Here is a 16,131-nt window from a genome sequence, read left to right as displayed (position 1 = left end):
TCATAGGACGTATTTTGAGAAACCATTCTCTATGGGTTTTATGAGAAAGCCTTTGCAAAAACAAAAAGCGCAGAAAAATCAAGAAATTCCTAGAATCAAGCATTGGTCAACAGCAAAGAGGACAAAGGGTCCTAAAGATCAGAGCCCCATTCAGATTCCACCCCAACACCTCTGCCATAGCCCGAGCCTGCCCGAAGCGGGCAGCAACACTTTTCTACAACTTCCGTCCGCACGGCGCCGAGCATGAGGTGTGTGGGCTCCGGTATGGGGCTGAACATGGTCCGGACAGGGGATCCCTGTTTCATGCACAGAGGCCAGATGCTTAGAGCCTTTTCTGCAGCAATCGAGTCATTAAACAACCCACTGTTGCTTATCACACGTCTACAAGGCTTTTCGAACAGACTTGACAGCTCTTTGTTCCTAATTAAAAAAAAGGAACAAAAAAACAGAGCTTCTGACCATTTTTGGCAAGAATTACGCGGCCCAAGAAATCAAAGTGTGAAAGCTTCCGGCTCTATACGCCAAATGACCTTGAGGTGTTGCAGCAAGGCCAGGGAAACATGGAGATGGAGGATCTTGGAATAGTGGAATGATGTCAGTATTTCATCGCACACACAATACAGAATTCTTTTATTCTTGTCTCCAAGGCATTTCACGTGGTATGTCAAAACAGGAGGTGGCGGAAGAGACCGAGTCCCGCCAGTGGTGGGACTCGGCGAACACAGTTATTACCTACGCCTGCGAGGCCGTAAACCAGCACTCACACCTCCACAGCAATGCTCGCAAACCGATACTGCAAGGAGGCAGGGGCCCTCAGTAACACCAGGCCCCTCTCCGCGGCGGGCTGGCCGGACAGCATATCCAGCAGGCCCGTCAGGCTAACAAACCCCAGGGCTTCTCCGCAGCCCACGGCCATGGAGAAATCTCCCTGCGTGACAAAGCCGAGGAGGACTCTGGAGCAATGAGAAGTCACACCCGGGAGAGGGCCTGACCACAAGCCCAGGGTCAGAGCGTGGGGCCCGGCCGCAGGGTGCCCCCCTGCCAGACCCTCAGACACCGTGCACCCTCGGTTGTGCCTCTTGTCGATTTTCTTCTGCTCTCTCTGTTTCCGGATCTTGCTCTTGAATGGGTCGCTGTGCTTGGATTCCTGGGGCCCGCAGTAGAGCCGATCCTGCCTGAGCCGGAGGAGGTCCTCCCTGGCTGGGACACAGATCATGGTGTGCGGCTCGGGGCTGCCCTTCCCCAGCAGGGACAGGCTGACCCACACCAGGGCCCTGGGGAAGCGGTCCAACATGGCCAGGCAGGCCTCCCTGGTCAACGCCTGCTGCCTGCTGCCGGGAGCTCGCTGGGCTGCCCGGCGGGGTCCAGCACCGGGCCCACACCAGGCTGACAGCTGCTTCAGGGATTTCCTACTCCTATATGAAATTGGAGACACACGTTTGAGGATGTTTTGTTGGAGGAGAAAAGATGCAATTAGAAGATTGGGCGCTGCTGGAGTTAATTTGACTTTTTTAATACTCTATGTGGGAAAGGATCAAAACGGTAATTTTTGAAAAATTAAAAATAGACATTAATACACTTTGGTAATGATATTTTTCTTTTTGTGTGACTACTATTCTTAGACACTGAAGGATTAAAGGTTTAAGAAGTTGATGGCAGGAAAAAATAAGACAGACAGAATCTAAGGCTGAGAGAGACAGTTATAGGAAATGAAGAAAGGATATGAAATTATAAGGTTACTGTATAAAAAAATCAACATAAGGCAAGAGAGGTAAGCGCTTATTAAAAGTCTGCGCTCAGAACAGAGGGTGACCGTGAAGCACAATCTAACAGGCTACGCAGGAACACGATGGTATGGCCGCCTCTCCAACGTGACAACGTTCCAATGAACGGGTTCCTAATCGCTCATGAATTCAGATCACTGAAAAGGAACTGGAAAAATTCTAACTCCGCAGTTCAAGGGAAGAAGGCTTGCTCAGAGCTTAGAGAGGCTCCTCATTCCTGAAGGTCACAGTCACAAGGGTACTGCTTTGTAGGAAAGACCAATGGAACAGGTCACAGGGAAGAACTGCCCTGGTTTATGTCCATGGGCGACAACACTTGAAATCGTTTGGTCAGTTAGGATCACGCCCCAAATCAGCTGTGACTCGGCTGTTTGCCTGAGCCCTCTATGGACACTGGGGGAATGGCTCTCCCCTCCAGAAAGTCCATCCTTCCCTCGAGGTTTGTATAAAGGAACAAAGATAACGTTTACATCCTGTAGCCTGGTCAGTATTGAAACAATCTAGGGGCGCCTGAGTGGCTCAGTTGGTTGAGTGGCCAACTTCGGCTCAGGTCATGATTTCATAGTCTGTGAGTTCGAGCCCCGTGTTGGGCTCTGTGCTGACAGCTAGCTCAGAGCCTGGAGACTGCTTCTGATTCTGTGTCTCCCTCTCTCTCTCTGATCCTCCCCCACTCACTCTCTGTCTCTCTCAAAATAAATAAATGCATAAGAAAATTAAAAAAAAAAATCTAAACCACATCCAGCAGTCGTGCACACTTACCTAAGAACACAGAGGAGACTGCTGGTGGCATCCAGGCCCCTTACCCACTCAGTCCCCGTCTGGGCTGGACATGCTGTGTCCATAACTTCTCCGGGCTCACAGGGGCTCCGCAGAGATGTGCCCGCTTCCTCAGATGGCTGATCAGTTTTCGGAGGTGTGGGGGCACAAGGCTCCTTCTCTCTTCTCAAGCCCCTCTCCTCGCCACTTGGAGGGGAAGCCACAGATGATTCCTCTTGGTCCTGGACTCTTGATTCCCACTCTTGCGTTAACTGCTCCCACGGATAGCAGAAAGGTGCCAGAGTGCCAAGCTTAACGTAGTTGGGCCGTTTTGCAGGAGGGCGCCTGGTGAAAATCAAGGAGGAGAACCAATGTTGCACAGTGTCGGATTGGACCATCAAAATAATTATGGCCACATGTACTCCATCTCTATTTAAAAAACAAACATACAAAAAAAAGTTTTCCAAGAAATATGATAAAAGAGTAATAACCAACTCTTCGGTTTTAGTTTGATTTTGTTTTTCTTTACTCTTTTATTTTAGGGTGAGAGAGCACATGAGCAGGGAAGGGGAGCAGAGGGAGAGAAAGAATCTTAAGCAGACTCCATACTCAGCACGGCCCCCGACGTGGAGCTCGATCCCATGACTGTGAGGTCATGACCTGAGCCAAAATTGAGTCAGACACTCATCCAACTGAGCCACCCAGGCGGCCCTCTTTGGTTTTAATTGTAAAAGGTTAACTCATCCACAAAGTGGCCCCATGTGGCCCCTGCACATCACAACGTTCTGCGTTCTAAAGGGAACAGAGAGGGTGGTGGTCAAGCTCCTCCCTCACTCTTGACCTGCGGCTGGTGAAAACTGGCCCCGGGGTACCTGCCTCACTCGGAGACCTTTAAAAGGACCTTTAATGACTCAGGGGCCCCACAAGAGATAGTGTCATTATCAGTTTCTAAACATATCCTTCCAGAAACACTTTCTGTACATATGTGCAGATATGTACATATTTCTTTCCTTTCTGTAGCCATTTCACACACATGGGTGACATGTCAGGTAGTACTTTTTGCTTAACTCTTCATTTAACAAAAGACCTTGGAGATCATTTTATATTAGCACATTAAGAAATCCCTCATGCTTTTATATAAGGCTGCACACACTTTTCCGTTAAGAGTACAGTCTAGTTCATTTAGATAGTCCCCTACTGCTGGACATTTTGGTATTTTCAAACTTTTGCTTCTATCCATAAAGCTGCAATGAATAACCTTGAAAATGCCGCACCAGCACAAGTACATCCACAGGTAAGTTCCCGGAACGGAACAATAAAGCAAAGACAGTTAGCATTTGCAATTTTGAGCAACATTTCCAAACTGCCCCTCACAGGGCGAGAGCAACTGACCTTCCCAGCAATGGATGAGAGAGAAAGAAGCTTTGAGAAATTCCACAAGCCGTTCCGGCTGAAGGACTCTTAGGGAGGCCCAGACCCTGTCCTCAGACCGCCAGTCTCCTGTGGGACAGGCCCTGACATTCCTTCGCCCACATGCTTCTTCCTGCCTCAGGACCCCAAACGGAACTGAACCTGTAGACTTAACCGTGGTTCAGTTTGAGCCTATGCTCTGAAGACTGAGCCAGATGTGTTCAGGCCTCCCAAGAGGGGCAGCTGTGAAAAACACCCCCAGGGAACTGCCTCACCTGCAGACCTTTACGTGGAAATAAATGAGCAATTCATACCACACACACACACACACACACACACACACACACACACACAATGGTGAAAAACACTTAAAAATATTCAACGTCACTAGTAAACAAACAAAAAAGATGTCACTTTTTTCATCCTGGGTGGCTCCCATTGGTAAAGTGTCTGACTTTGGCTCAGGTCATGATCTTGCAGTTCGTGACTTTGACACATCCCCATCAGGCTCTGCACTGGCCCACTCCTCGTGCAGCCCACCCAGCCCTCCCCGCCACAGGTGAAGCCCTGGAGCCTACTGTACATTTGCCATCTCTCACCGCACACCGCCGCTCTGCACCTCTCTCCTCAGAAAGCTCAAACTCTCCTGTTCCCGTGCCCTCCACCCGCCCCAAATGGCAAAGCCCATCACGATTCCATCCAACCCTCCACCCACCCCATGCCAGCCCCTGATGGGCAGAACAGAGCTGGGGGAGAAGACGCGGCAGTCCTGAACAGCCCTACCGCAAACACGGAACTCAAGTGGGCTCCCTTCCATGTCTCCAGTCAATTCTATGCTCCGCGCTCCTGGAAAGCTGTCTACATGGATTCTTCTCTCCTCAGACCTCCAGCAGCCTCTGGTCCCTCCTTATTCCTCGCTGATAACCTTACCTCTCTGTTCACTGAGAAGACGGTCACGATCAGGATAGTCCTACCTAATCTCTGCACCAGAGTCTACCCTACCTAAATCTGTATTCGTGTCTCTGCTAAAATGAGATCTGAGCCTGACCTATGGAATACCATGCCCTCTTCCCCACTCAAGGGCTCTGCTCTTGCAATGTGAACCTCCCTCCCCTCTCCTGGGTCCCTCCCACCAGCTGGGAAACATGTGCTTTCAAGAGGAATATAGGCTCCGTGGGCGCCCGGGTGGCTTAGTCGGTTGAGTGTCTGGCTGAGTATCTGACTCTTAATTTCAGCTCAGGTCAGTCACGATTCCAGGGTTGAGCCCTGCATCAGGCTCTGTGCTGAGTGTGGAGCCTGCTTCTCTTTCGCCCTCTGCCCCTCCCCAACTCTCTTCACATGCATGTTCTCTTCTAAAACAAACAAAAAGAGTATACGCTCCAGGAGGGCAGGAACAGACTCTGCCTGCCTTCCCCTGCTGTAGGCCCAGTGCCTAGAAGGTGTCTGACACATAGTAGGTTCTAAATAAACATGCATTAAATGAATGAATAAATCAGACAAATGTGTAAAGATGCATATGGAAAGCTGTTTATAGAAGCACAGAGCACAAAATCAGAAATAACCTACAGGGCCCCTGATAAATTACGGCACACCTACACTGCAGTCCTGGGCAACTGTTCAGAGATATTTTGAGCAAGGGTTGACAGATTATGACTCACACATCAAACCGCTGTCTGCTTTTAAATGACCCACGAGCTAAGAAGCTTTTACATTCTGAAATGGTTAAAAAAATATATTTTATGGCACATGAAATTATACAAAACTCAAACTTGACTGTCCATAAGCAGGGCAAGACTAGCACATAGCCAAGCTCATTCATTTATGCATTGTGTATGGTGGCCTTTTTGACACAAGGCAGAGCTGAGCAGCCATGGAAACCAAAGGGCCCACAAAGCCGAAAATATTTGTCCTCTGCCCTTTTGCAAAAAAAGTTAGCCAACACTTGATTTAGAGTCACATTTATTGATATGGGACAACCATACGTAATACATTACTAAGTTTAAAAAGCAGGTTTTGAAATAGTATTCATAATATAATCCCTTTTCAAAAAAAATTATATCCTAGGGGCGCCTGGGTGGCTCAATTGGTTAAGCATCTGACTTCGGCTCAGGTCATGATCTCGCAGTTTGTCAATTCGAGTCCTGCATTGGGCTCTGTGCTGACAGCTCAGACCTTGGAGCTGCTTCGGATTCCGTATCTCCCTCTCTCTGCCCCTCCCCTGCTCACACTCTGTCTCTGTCTCTCAAAAATAATACACATTTAAAAAAAATTTTTTTTTAATTGTACTCAAAGGCACCTTGGTGGCTCAGTCAGTTGAGCACTCAACTCCTGATTTTGGCTGGGGTCACGACCTCAGGTCATAAGATCAAGCCCTGAGTTGGGCCTTGTGCTGAGCATGGAGCCTGTTTACGATTCTCTCTCCCTCTCGGTGCCCCTCCCCAGTTCAAGCCTGAACGTGCTCTCTAAATTAATAAATAAGTTAAACATTCTAGAAAAAAATATTTGTACTTAAGAAAAAGTTGTATGCATGAAAAAAACCCCAAATGACCCAAGTATTATTGTCAGTAATTTAACAAACACATAGAAGACCTGAGCTACATATTATAGGAGGCACAAAATACATGATCACTGTCCTTGTAAGCCGGCAGCCCAGGAACGGGTCCCTGTGCTTTCACTCTCGCTCATCCACCTGTCACTCGGCAGTCTGAAAACACTGCCTGCCTCTGTGGCCGCGGTGGGGACCAGGAAAGCATGAAAACTCAGCTCACGGTCAAGGAACTACAACGTCCCACTTCCTACTCCTCCATCAATCAGCTAATAAAAGTTATTAAGGACACCGTGCACCAGGCTCTGGCTTCATGTCGCAGATTCCACAACAAACAAGAGAATTTCTGTGTTTCCCGGAGCCCACAGAGTGGCAGGATACAGCTTCTCAAAGTTAGCATGCACTTCATTGTATAAGGGTTGGTGAAGACCCTCACTGGCCACTCCCCCATGAGAAAAAAGGGGGGAAAAGTAAGTCTAGATGGATAGAAAGCAAAATGTAAACACAGTGCTTATCTCTTTGGAGGGAAGGACTACACCAGTTTACAAAGCATTTTTGCGCATTACCATCGTTTCATTAAAACATCACAAACATGGGGGCGCCTGAGCGCTCAGTCGACTTAGCATCTGACTTTGATTCAGGTCATGATCTGGGCTCAGGCCCTGCTCTCACTGTTCATGAGTTCAAGCCCCGCGGCAGGCTCTGTACTGACTGCTCAGAGACTGGAGCCTGCTTCAGATTCTGTGTCTCCCCCTCTCTCTCTGTCCCTCCTCTGCTCACAATCTGTCTCTCTCAAAACTAAAGAAAAACATTAAAAAAATGTTTTTTAATTTCATAAATATGTATTACCTCAATAACCAGTTTAAAAAACACACAAGTTCTATTTTGATGGGGCAGGGACTGGTAGTAGAAACCTTGAACATGTGTCTGAAACTCAGGCCCATGGTTAGACACGCACCATGATCAATGTCAGCAAATGACCACCGGGAGGGCCTGCGGCCTGGAAGGGCCAGATTAAAACAATCCTGACCTAACTATGTCTAGGTCATGTGAACTCAAGGAAAAGTCTGTGAAAACTCCACGTACTGTAAGAGTTACCAAAGCCATTCCAAATGTCACTGGCCAAAGCGAGTAGCCCCTTCCCTTCCTCATAAGACACTAGGAAACTAGAGAAGCCGGTTTCTTACCTCTCATACTTTTCAAGGAGATTCTTGGCTTGCTCTTCGGCAAAAAGAGCCCCAGCGGGGCAGTCTGGGAAATCACCGGGGATGCCAGGCGATCTTTTATACTGAGCATGCACCCCAGCCTCCTTTAACCCACCAACTCTTGCGCCGCGATAGATCTACAAAAGTGTCAAAAAGATCTTAACAATATACCAACTTACAGTAAAATTAGTGCTTAATGTTTGTTTGGGGAAACAGGAAACAACCTAAATGCCCATCAAAAGAGAACGGGTGAGCGGGGGCTAATCCTACAATGGATTATACGACAGCAAAACTGACACAGAGCCTCCCCTATCAATACGGAAAAACCTCAATGTTGAGTGAATATGGTAAGCTGCAAAAGCGTAGCTATGGTGAGGTATATAAAGTTTAAAAACATGTCAAATATAGTTACTGTATTTTAGGATACAAGCATACTTAATAAAGCTATAAAAATGGGCAAGGTAGTAACAAACACTGAAAATTGGAATAGTGCTTCTTTTAGAGGAGGATGGGAAATGGAACTGGAGAAAGAGAGTGTGTGTGAGAGTGCTTCCAATAAAGCTGTAATGTTTTATTTCTTAAGCTGGATGGTGGGTGAAGGGTACACAGGTATTCATTATTATCAGGATCTATACTTTTTTTGTATGCTTGAAACACTTCATAACTTAAAAATTAGAATTATTGAAAATATTTCCTTTATTTTTTAATTAAGTAAGCTCTATGTCCAACATGGGACTCGAACTCACAACCCTGAGATCAAGAGTTGCTAGCTTGACCAACTGAGCCAGCCGGGTGCCCAAGAATATTCCTATTCTTAAATGATTAACTGAGCAACTCTTATATTAGGCTTAATTGCTAAAAGTAATCACCTGTGTGAATCTAACAGCTTTACATGTCTCTTCTACTCTATTAAAATAATATTTAAACTATTTAGAAAACAAACACTGGCTTTTCATAAAAATTTTAGCTGCAGTTAATAGGAATGTATGGTCAGCACTTAAAAAATGAAAAATGTATTCTATACATCTATAAACATTAGATAATTATAAAAATCCTTTTTTAAAAATGTTTATTTTTGATGAAGAGAGACAGAGTGTGAGCAGGACAGGGCCAGAGAGAGAGGGAGTCACAGAATCTGAAGCAGGCTCCAGGCTCTGAGCTGTCAGCACAGAGCCCGAAGCAGGGCTCGAACCCACAAGCCGTGAGATCATGACCTGAGCCAAAGTTGAATGCTCAACTGACTAAGCCACCCAGGTGCCCCAAAAAGTCTTTTAAAATGTAACAAATTTCTTTGATTTAAAAAAAAACTCAACATTTTGTTGTCACTACTACTCAAAAATCAGGACAGTTTTAAAATTTCAAAAATTCACATTATGTCAGCCCAACTCTTATTAATGAAAATCTGGTTCCAGGAACCTTATGAAATATCATGTATCTGAATTATAGCTCAAAGGGTAGAAAAACAGAACTCAGTTTCTAAGTTGTGCGTGACGTCCGAACACTTCCAGCACGTGGCATTTACTGGGGATGTATGTTACACACTGTAGAGTCGAACCGAAAAGGAACTTACAAACGGAATCCAGAAAGCCATGCCCCAGCCCTTCGGGAGCAGGACATCCCAGCCACTTCCCCAGCCTCGGCGGTCATCACCAGTCACCCTTCCCGGCTGCTGGATCAAAAGTATAGGGATCTTGGATTCATGGGGCCCTAAAACAAGCTGTGACCCGGGCACCAGCAATTCACTTCTCTTCCGGTTTAAATCCTAAAGTGGAAGAAAATAATTCAAGACAAACAATCCTAATTTTCTGGGAGATTCTACTGGTTCTCATTATAAGCAGCATTAGAAAGGTAAATGCTCTTTTAAAAAAAAAAACCAAAGAAATGTTCTCAATAAATAAATGTGAGCCTTTTGAAATACATGGTATTCCTCCTATGATAATTTTCCTCTATACAAGAGCTTTGTCAGAAAATGCCAAGTTATCTTAAATTTGAGCTACAATATACCAGATAACTCAACGTTATAAAATAATAAACATCCATACTGCTAATCTCTTGTATCAGGATTAATCTTATCTTCTGATTCTCAGCCCCTACATTTACTTGGGTTAAGATTTGTTGTCATGAGGTGAAAGAGGTACGAACAATAAGCAACTTTTCAAGGAGGGGCAAGTGAAAAAACGCTCTGGCTCCTGAGAAATTTCCTCACCAGGTCTTAAAGATTTAGAAGAGAAGATGCTATAAATTATTTGTTACGTGTACTGTAGGGAGCAGTGAACAACATCCTCTTAGACTTTTCTTGCCAGCTGTAAAAAGAGATGAACTGGTAGGAGAGAAGCCTAGCGCTCACCAGAGAAACTATACAAGAGACTGCCTCCATGTTGCCAAGTCTAACTGTCCCCTCACGGATACCCCTCAAGCCTGACCAAGCCCTGATTCTCTCTCTCTCTTTTTTTTTTTTTTTTTTTTTTTTACCTCTGGCTGAGTTTCCACTACCATCCCTACATGTTGGTAATGCCAAAATATCTATCTCCTTAGCCAGGACTTTGTCTCCTGGGATCAAAAACCTGTCTCCTGGGCATCTAATCAGCGAAGTCCTAGGACCTTCACACTCCGCTTACCCAAGACTGAACTCATTGTCCCCACTGCGTCCGCATACCTCCCGTGTTCCCCACCTAGCTGACTGATGCCACAGTTCCCAGTGCTCACTCATTCATTCATCCGTTCACATATTCACTGCCTATTCATTTACTCATCCATTCAGATGTATATGGAATACTGATTTTGTGCCAAACACTCTTCTAGAACTTGGGAATGCAACAGTGACAAATCAGGCTGGGCTCTCTTTTACCTGAGGTGTTGAATCTAAGCTAGACTGTCAGGAACTAATCTGCCAGTCTCCTCCTTTCCCACTTCCGATCATCTAAGCAACTACACTGTCTGGTCAGATTTACCTTCAGGAGGCAGTATTCAACCCCAGGCCCTCCACTGCAGCCACACTGCCTCAATTCAGGCCCCCATCACGTCCTCAATTAAGGACTATTTCCAGGATCTCTTTTAAGGATATCCAACCACAAGTCCTCTCTCTGAGCCCATCCCTAGTCTAATGCACCCTCCACAGTGCTGCCATGTCTGATCATGTGGCCAGCTTAAAACCTTCAATGGAGCTCAACATCTTCTGTCCAAATCCTTAAAATGCCTCAAGGTCTTTTATGCTCTGGCCTCTATTTATTTCTTCATCTCCTGTCTTACCCTCAACTCCAAACCACCAATCTAACTTGAAGATTCCTGAAACACATCATCCTGTTTTTAGCCCAGGCCCTCACACATGCCGGTCTCATTTCCAGCAATCCTTTATTCACTGCACCCTTGGCTCATGGCCCCAAGAAGTCTTGTTAATTCTGACCACCCATCTAAGAGCTCAAATTCCAGCTCCTCTGCCCAAGAAGCTTCTCCCAATTTCTCTCATCTGGGCTTGGTACCTTTTCTTCCAGCTCCCTTTGACCCTATACTTTTTCGAACATACCCTAGCCATCTATCTCGTCATCTATTACGATTCCTGGTCACAGTAGGAGCTCAATCCCCTGTGACATTAAAGATAGCACATTTATAAGGGGGGGGGCAATAAAAGAAAAGTGTATTTAAACCATGGGATTATCATTTCAAGAAAAATTCTCCGTATTAATGTTTTCTAGAAATTATTCTTCTCTAAGAACAGAAAAAAAATCCTAAGTAAAGGATCAATAGATTGAAAATAAAAGGAAATCTATGAGATTCTATAAAGGATGAAATAACTTTTATAGCATCTAGAGTGAGGAATTTCAACTTGTCTCCAGGACTTTACCAATAATCCTTATACCATTAGTTACCTGATCCGAGATTTTATTCTCTGTGACATTCTTACAGAGAGCTTGGTTCCAAAGAAAGCTATGCGCACAGTCCGCAGGCACACCCTCCAGAAGCAGCTGTCTAACTTTCTCATTATCTAAGAGGGAAAAGAAATAGCCTTCAAACTACATTCTGTAGATCGGTGAAGTCAAACTCTATAAACGTTGCCGCCTGACCTTCTGTTACAAGAAAATGTTCACTCAACGTCTCTAGAAATTACTTGACTAGAAATTCAACTATTCTTATAGCTAGTTTCATGATAATCTGAAAGAGCAAAGGCTTCTAAACTTGTATTTTTGACATGTATTTTTAGTATGTGAGACATAAATACCATATTCAACTGCCTTTAGAGAACTAATGTGTCTAATTCCACATTTAAGATTACCAAATTCTAGGAACCGCTGCACAGATGAATAATTTCTTTATAACGTGCTACAACGGTACAAGCCATATTTTAACTATTGGTTTCAGGTTCTTTCTGACAGTCCAGGCCCAATGCAGGTGAGCCAGCGGATGTCAGCCGTTTCTTCTGCCCTATTATTTCAAGTCTCTTATAACCCTTTCTCGTTGAGCTGAATATTTATTCCTTCTGCAAAACATGTTTTTCTCATTCCTTTAAGATGAGCATATTTTCTGTGAAATATGTTGTTTCATCCCTTTAAATAAGCTACACCATGCCAAAAAGTACTCTAGTTGGAAAAAAAAAAGGAGAAACCTTTTCAATTATAAACATATATGCTGATAGAAGAGATTTCCTACACGTAGTCATTTAAGCACTAGGGGTAAAAAAAAAATCTTCCAAATCTTACTTTCTTGGACTGAAAAATTAAAAGAAAAAAAATTTAAAAAGGCAGACAATTCCTGAGTTGTGGCTTAGGTCTAAACTGCCTACACAGAAAGGTCACTTAAAGGCACATACCTGCATGGGTCTGATGGCCGGAAAAAAAAATAAGTTGGAAGCGACTGAGCCACAGTGTGACATATTTCAGGGAAGAACAAAGATAGAGAATATTAACTTGATGAAAAGATCTGAGATAAAAGCTCCTTAAAACAGGAAGTGTTTCTAGTCCGCTGCTGTTCCTCACGGAGATAATAACCAACAGCATCCCCAGTAATGGTGCTGTGCGCCCCGGAAGTTCACATGGCCTGTCTAGGAGCAAACAGGCTCCATTTCAAACAGCCCCTGTCTACCCAGAATGCCCTCCTGTGGGGTCCCGCCACAGACATGAGTGACGGAACTGGATTCTGTTCAGACCTGGCTGCAGACAAGACATGGCACAGGAAAGCACAACCTCTTCTCTAAATAGTCTAAAAAACAATAATAAATAAATAGATGAAACAAAGTAGGTACTATATCCAGACAATGGAATTTTATTCAGAATTAAAAAGAAATGAGCTATCAAGCTGTGAAAAGACACGGAGGAACCTTCAGTGACTATTACAAAGTGAAAGAATATCATCCTGAAAAGGATACATACTGTATGATTCCAACTATAGGGCATTCTAGAAAAGACAAAACTATGAAGACAGTAAAAAGATCAAGCCTGAGAGAGGGAGCCAGAGATGAATAAGGAGAGCACAGATTTTTAGAGCAGTGAAACTATTTTATGATACTACAGTGGTGGGCTCGTGTTGTTAAAAATTTGTCAAGTCCCGTAGACTATAAAACATCACGAGTGAACCTAATGTAAACTATGGATTTAGGGTGACCATGTGTCAATGCAGTGTCACAAGGGTTGTGCATATGTGGGGGCAGGAACTCTCTATTCCTTCCACTCAATTTTGCCATGAACCTAAAACTGTTGTAAAATATAACATCTATTTAAAACAAAATAGAATATGTGTGAAGGCAAAAGGGAAGGCTCTTTTAGGTCAATAGTCTTTAGTAGTGAGAGAAAGAGAATATTACCAGCGGAGTCAGCACACACCTAGGTGGGTCTCGAATGACTAATTCAAGTCCTTTGCCCGAGGCTCATATAAAGCGTATTTTCCTTCATACTCAGGCAAAAGCCTTCTAATTAACTACATACCTCCAGAAAAACTTAAAGGCTGAAGGAAATGGCCTGTTTTCTTTCTGAAGTATATTTGAAGATGACCAAATTTTAAAATAAAACTTTCTTAGTAAGTTTCCTTAGAGAAGCAAAGGAAATTAATAAAAGCTTTTCTCATTTGGGAATTAAATAAACAAAAGTTACAGTCTTCAGATTCAGTCTAAATTAAATATGCAGAACAGTTAAAAGGGTGCAGCTGAAGCTGAGGGCTTTTTCTCCCAAGAGCAAAAACAGAGATGTTGGGGCAAAACGACCAATAATTGAACACTTTGCAGAGTCGACTGTAGATCAGTGCTCTAACGGAACTTGGAAAAGCTGTAAAAAGGGACAATCATCTCTCACCTATCATTCTAAAGGCAACCTGACTCTTCCCGTGGTTTGGGTACACACTACCAAAGAGTGCGTGAAGAGAAAGATTATAAAAAGTCCATGAGCACAACATGAAGCATTTTCTAAAGCAAACTCATCTCTGGAAGACAAAGACTAGTTAAAAAAACTATCAGAGCAAATCAGCAGATGCTAAGGAGAATAAATACTAAAATAACGATACAACAGAAATTAGATTTTATTTATGTGGTGAAATGCTGTTATGTTGAAAAGATTTGCAAAAGCACGCTATTAGTATTTAAATCAAGTTCAAGGATCAAACGATCAAGTAAACTTTTTCTTAATTTATTTTGAGAGAGCGTGCATGCCCAAGTGCAGGAGAGGAGCGGGGGAGGCGGGGGAGGAGACAGAATCTCAACCAGGCTCCACGCTGAGCATGGAGCCCAACGCAGGGCTCAATGCCGTGACCCTGGAATCGTGACCCTGGAATCCTGACCGGAGCTAAAATCAAGAGTTGGACACTCACCTGACTGAGCTACCTAGGCCCCCACCTCAAAGCATCAATATTCATCATTACTTCAGGTTCTTCACTGAAAGAAACTGTTTCCTTCTCTGCACTCTTGCTGTTTTACTCCCAGTACTTCTGACAAGCAAACGTGTGGCCATTTTCCCCAGAGCAAGCAATTCTGCAATACCAGCTGATACTGTACCATCCAAATCAATTCTGACCTGAAGATGGTGTCTGATCCCACGGGTTAAGGACTCAGGCTCAGGACTGCCCCTTCCTCAGATGCCAGTGCCAACCAAAGTCCCTGGTGTCCTGTACTTCTGGCCAGCTGGCCATAAATTGGTCTGACCCATGACCCCCTCCTCAAATTCAGTAATTTACTGGCTCCCAGAACTCAAGAAAACAGTTTACTTACTACTAATGTAATGTTTTTTCTGTTTTTAAATAAAAAGATTTAACCAGAAACAACCAGATGGAAGAGACGCATAGGGTAAGGTACGAGGGAAGGGAGGCCCTTAACCCCTTCCCAACACCTCCATGTGTTCAATACCATGTAAGATTTTTATGGAGGCTTAATCAAGTAGGCAAGGCAGATTAAATCATTGCCCTCGTTCAATCTCTAACCCCGTTCCCTTTCCAGAAGCAGGTTAGGTGGAGCAGGGGTAAAAGGGCTGAAAGTTCCAAGCCTCTAACTTTGTGATTGGTTCCCCCTGAACACCAGCCCACCATCCTTAGAAGCTTTCTCATTAACATAAAAGTTGTGACTGAAGAGGCTTTAATGAGTAAGAAGAGCAGCTCCTTTAGCCTTTAAGGTTTTAAGGCTGTTAATACTTAGAATGGGCCAGTTTTGGTGCTACTTAAACCATAAAGAAGGGTTTGCCTGATGGGGATAACGAACTATCCTCTGTGTGTACCAGGAATTAGAGAACTCTGAAAAAAGAGTATACATCACTGAGATGCTGTGACACAAGAAGAAAATAGGGGCGCCTGGGGGGCTCAGTCAGTTAAGCTTCCAACTTCGGCTCAGGTCACAGTCTCGCAGTTTGTGAGTTCGAGCCCCGCATCAGGCTCTGTGCTGACAGCTCAGAGCCTGGTGCCTGCTTCAGATACTGTCTCTCTCTCTCTCTCTCTCCCCCCTCCGCCCACCAAAATTAAATAAAATTTAAAAATATTTTTAAATAAGACAATATGTATTTAGATTGATGTGCAAATGCCCCACTCCTGGCATATAGCTCCTAAAACCCTTGTAAATTCCCAAGTCAAAATAGGCAGAGAATGACTTCAGAGAAAGAGAAAACTGGAAGTCCATCACAGAATTAAGACTTAGATCCTGACATTGAGATTCTTCCAAGGATTAATCTTCTATTATTGACCCAGCTCATCTAAGTTTATTTCCAACTTTAATTTTGAATTATCATCCTAGATGATATGTCACATTTGTTAATAATATTGGTATAATACTAACTGCTTAAAAAGTTTACTGCTTTATGTGACTCACATACTACTTCTTCAAAGAAATTACTTAAAACAGGTTTTAATAAAATACCACAATGACTAAAAGCTTTTGTAGAAATTATGTTTTTAAAAACAAAATCATGATTTTCAAGATAAACTTTAATTTTCCTGTAACTCATTTATATTAAGATAAAAGCCTTAAAAA

The 16,131-nt window shown here is 43.9% G+C and overlaps 1 protein-coding gene across 1 annotated transcript in view; it reads right to left on the bottom strand.

The window, feature by feature from the left end:
* Positions 1-611: 611 nt before the first annotated feature.
* POP1 (POP1 homolog, ribonuclease P/MRP subunit) overlaps positions 612-16,131 on the bottom strand; it is a 30,243-nt gene continuing 14,723 nt past the window's right edge. Inside the window, exons 12-16 of the mRNA XM_029923697.1 lie at positions 11,567-11,682; positions 9,271-9,462; positions 7,683-7,837; positions 2,544-2,885; positions 612-1,415 (exon numbers count right to left, since the gene is read on the bottom strand). Of these exons, the coding sequence (XP_029779557.1) occupies positions 761-1,415; positions 2,544-2,885; positions 7,683-7,837; positions 9,271-9,462; positions 11,567-11,682 (1,460 nt within the window). The 3' untranslated portion in view covers positions 612-760. The remainder of the gene's footprint in view (positions 1,416-2,543; positions 2,886-7,682; positions 7,838-9,270; positions 9,463-11,566; positions 11,683-16,131) is intronic.

Source organism: Suricata suricatta, chromosome 15 (assembly GCF_006229205.1).
Source record: "Suricata suricatta isolate VVHF042 chromosome 15, meerkat_22Aug2017_6uvM2_HiC, whole genome shotgun sequence".
Taxonomy (NCBI): domain Eukaryota; kingdom Metazoa; phylum Chordata; class Mammalia; order Carnivora; family Herpestidae; genus Suricata; species Suricata suricatta.
Note: the sequence above shows the minus strand (reverse complement) of the source record. Positions and strands in the feature narration are given on the sequence as shown.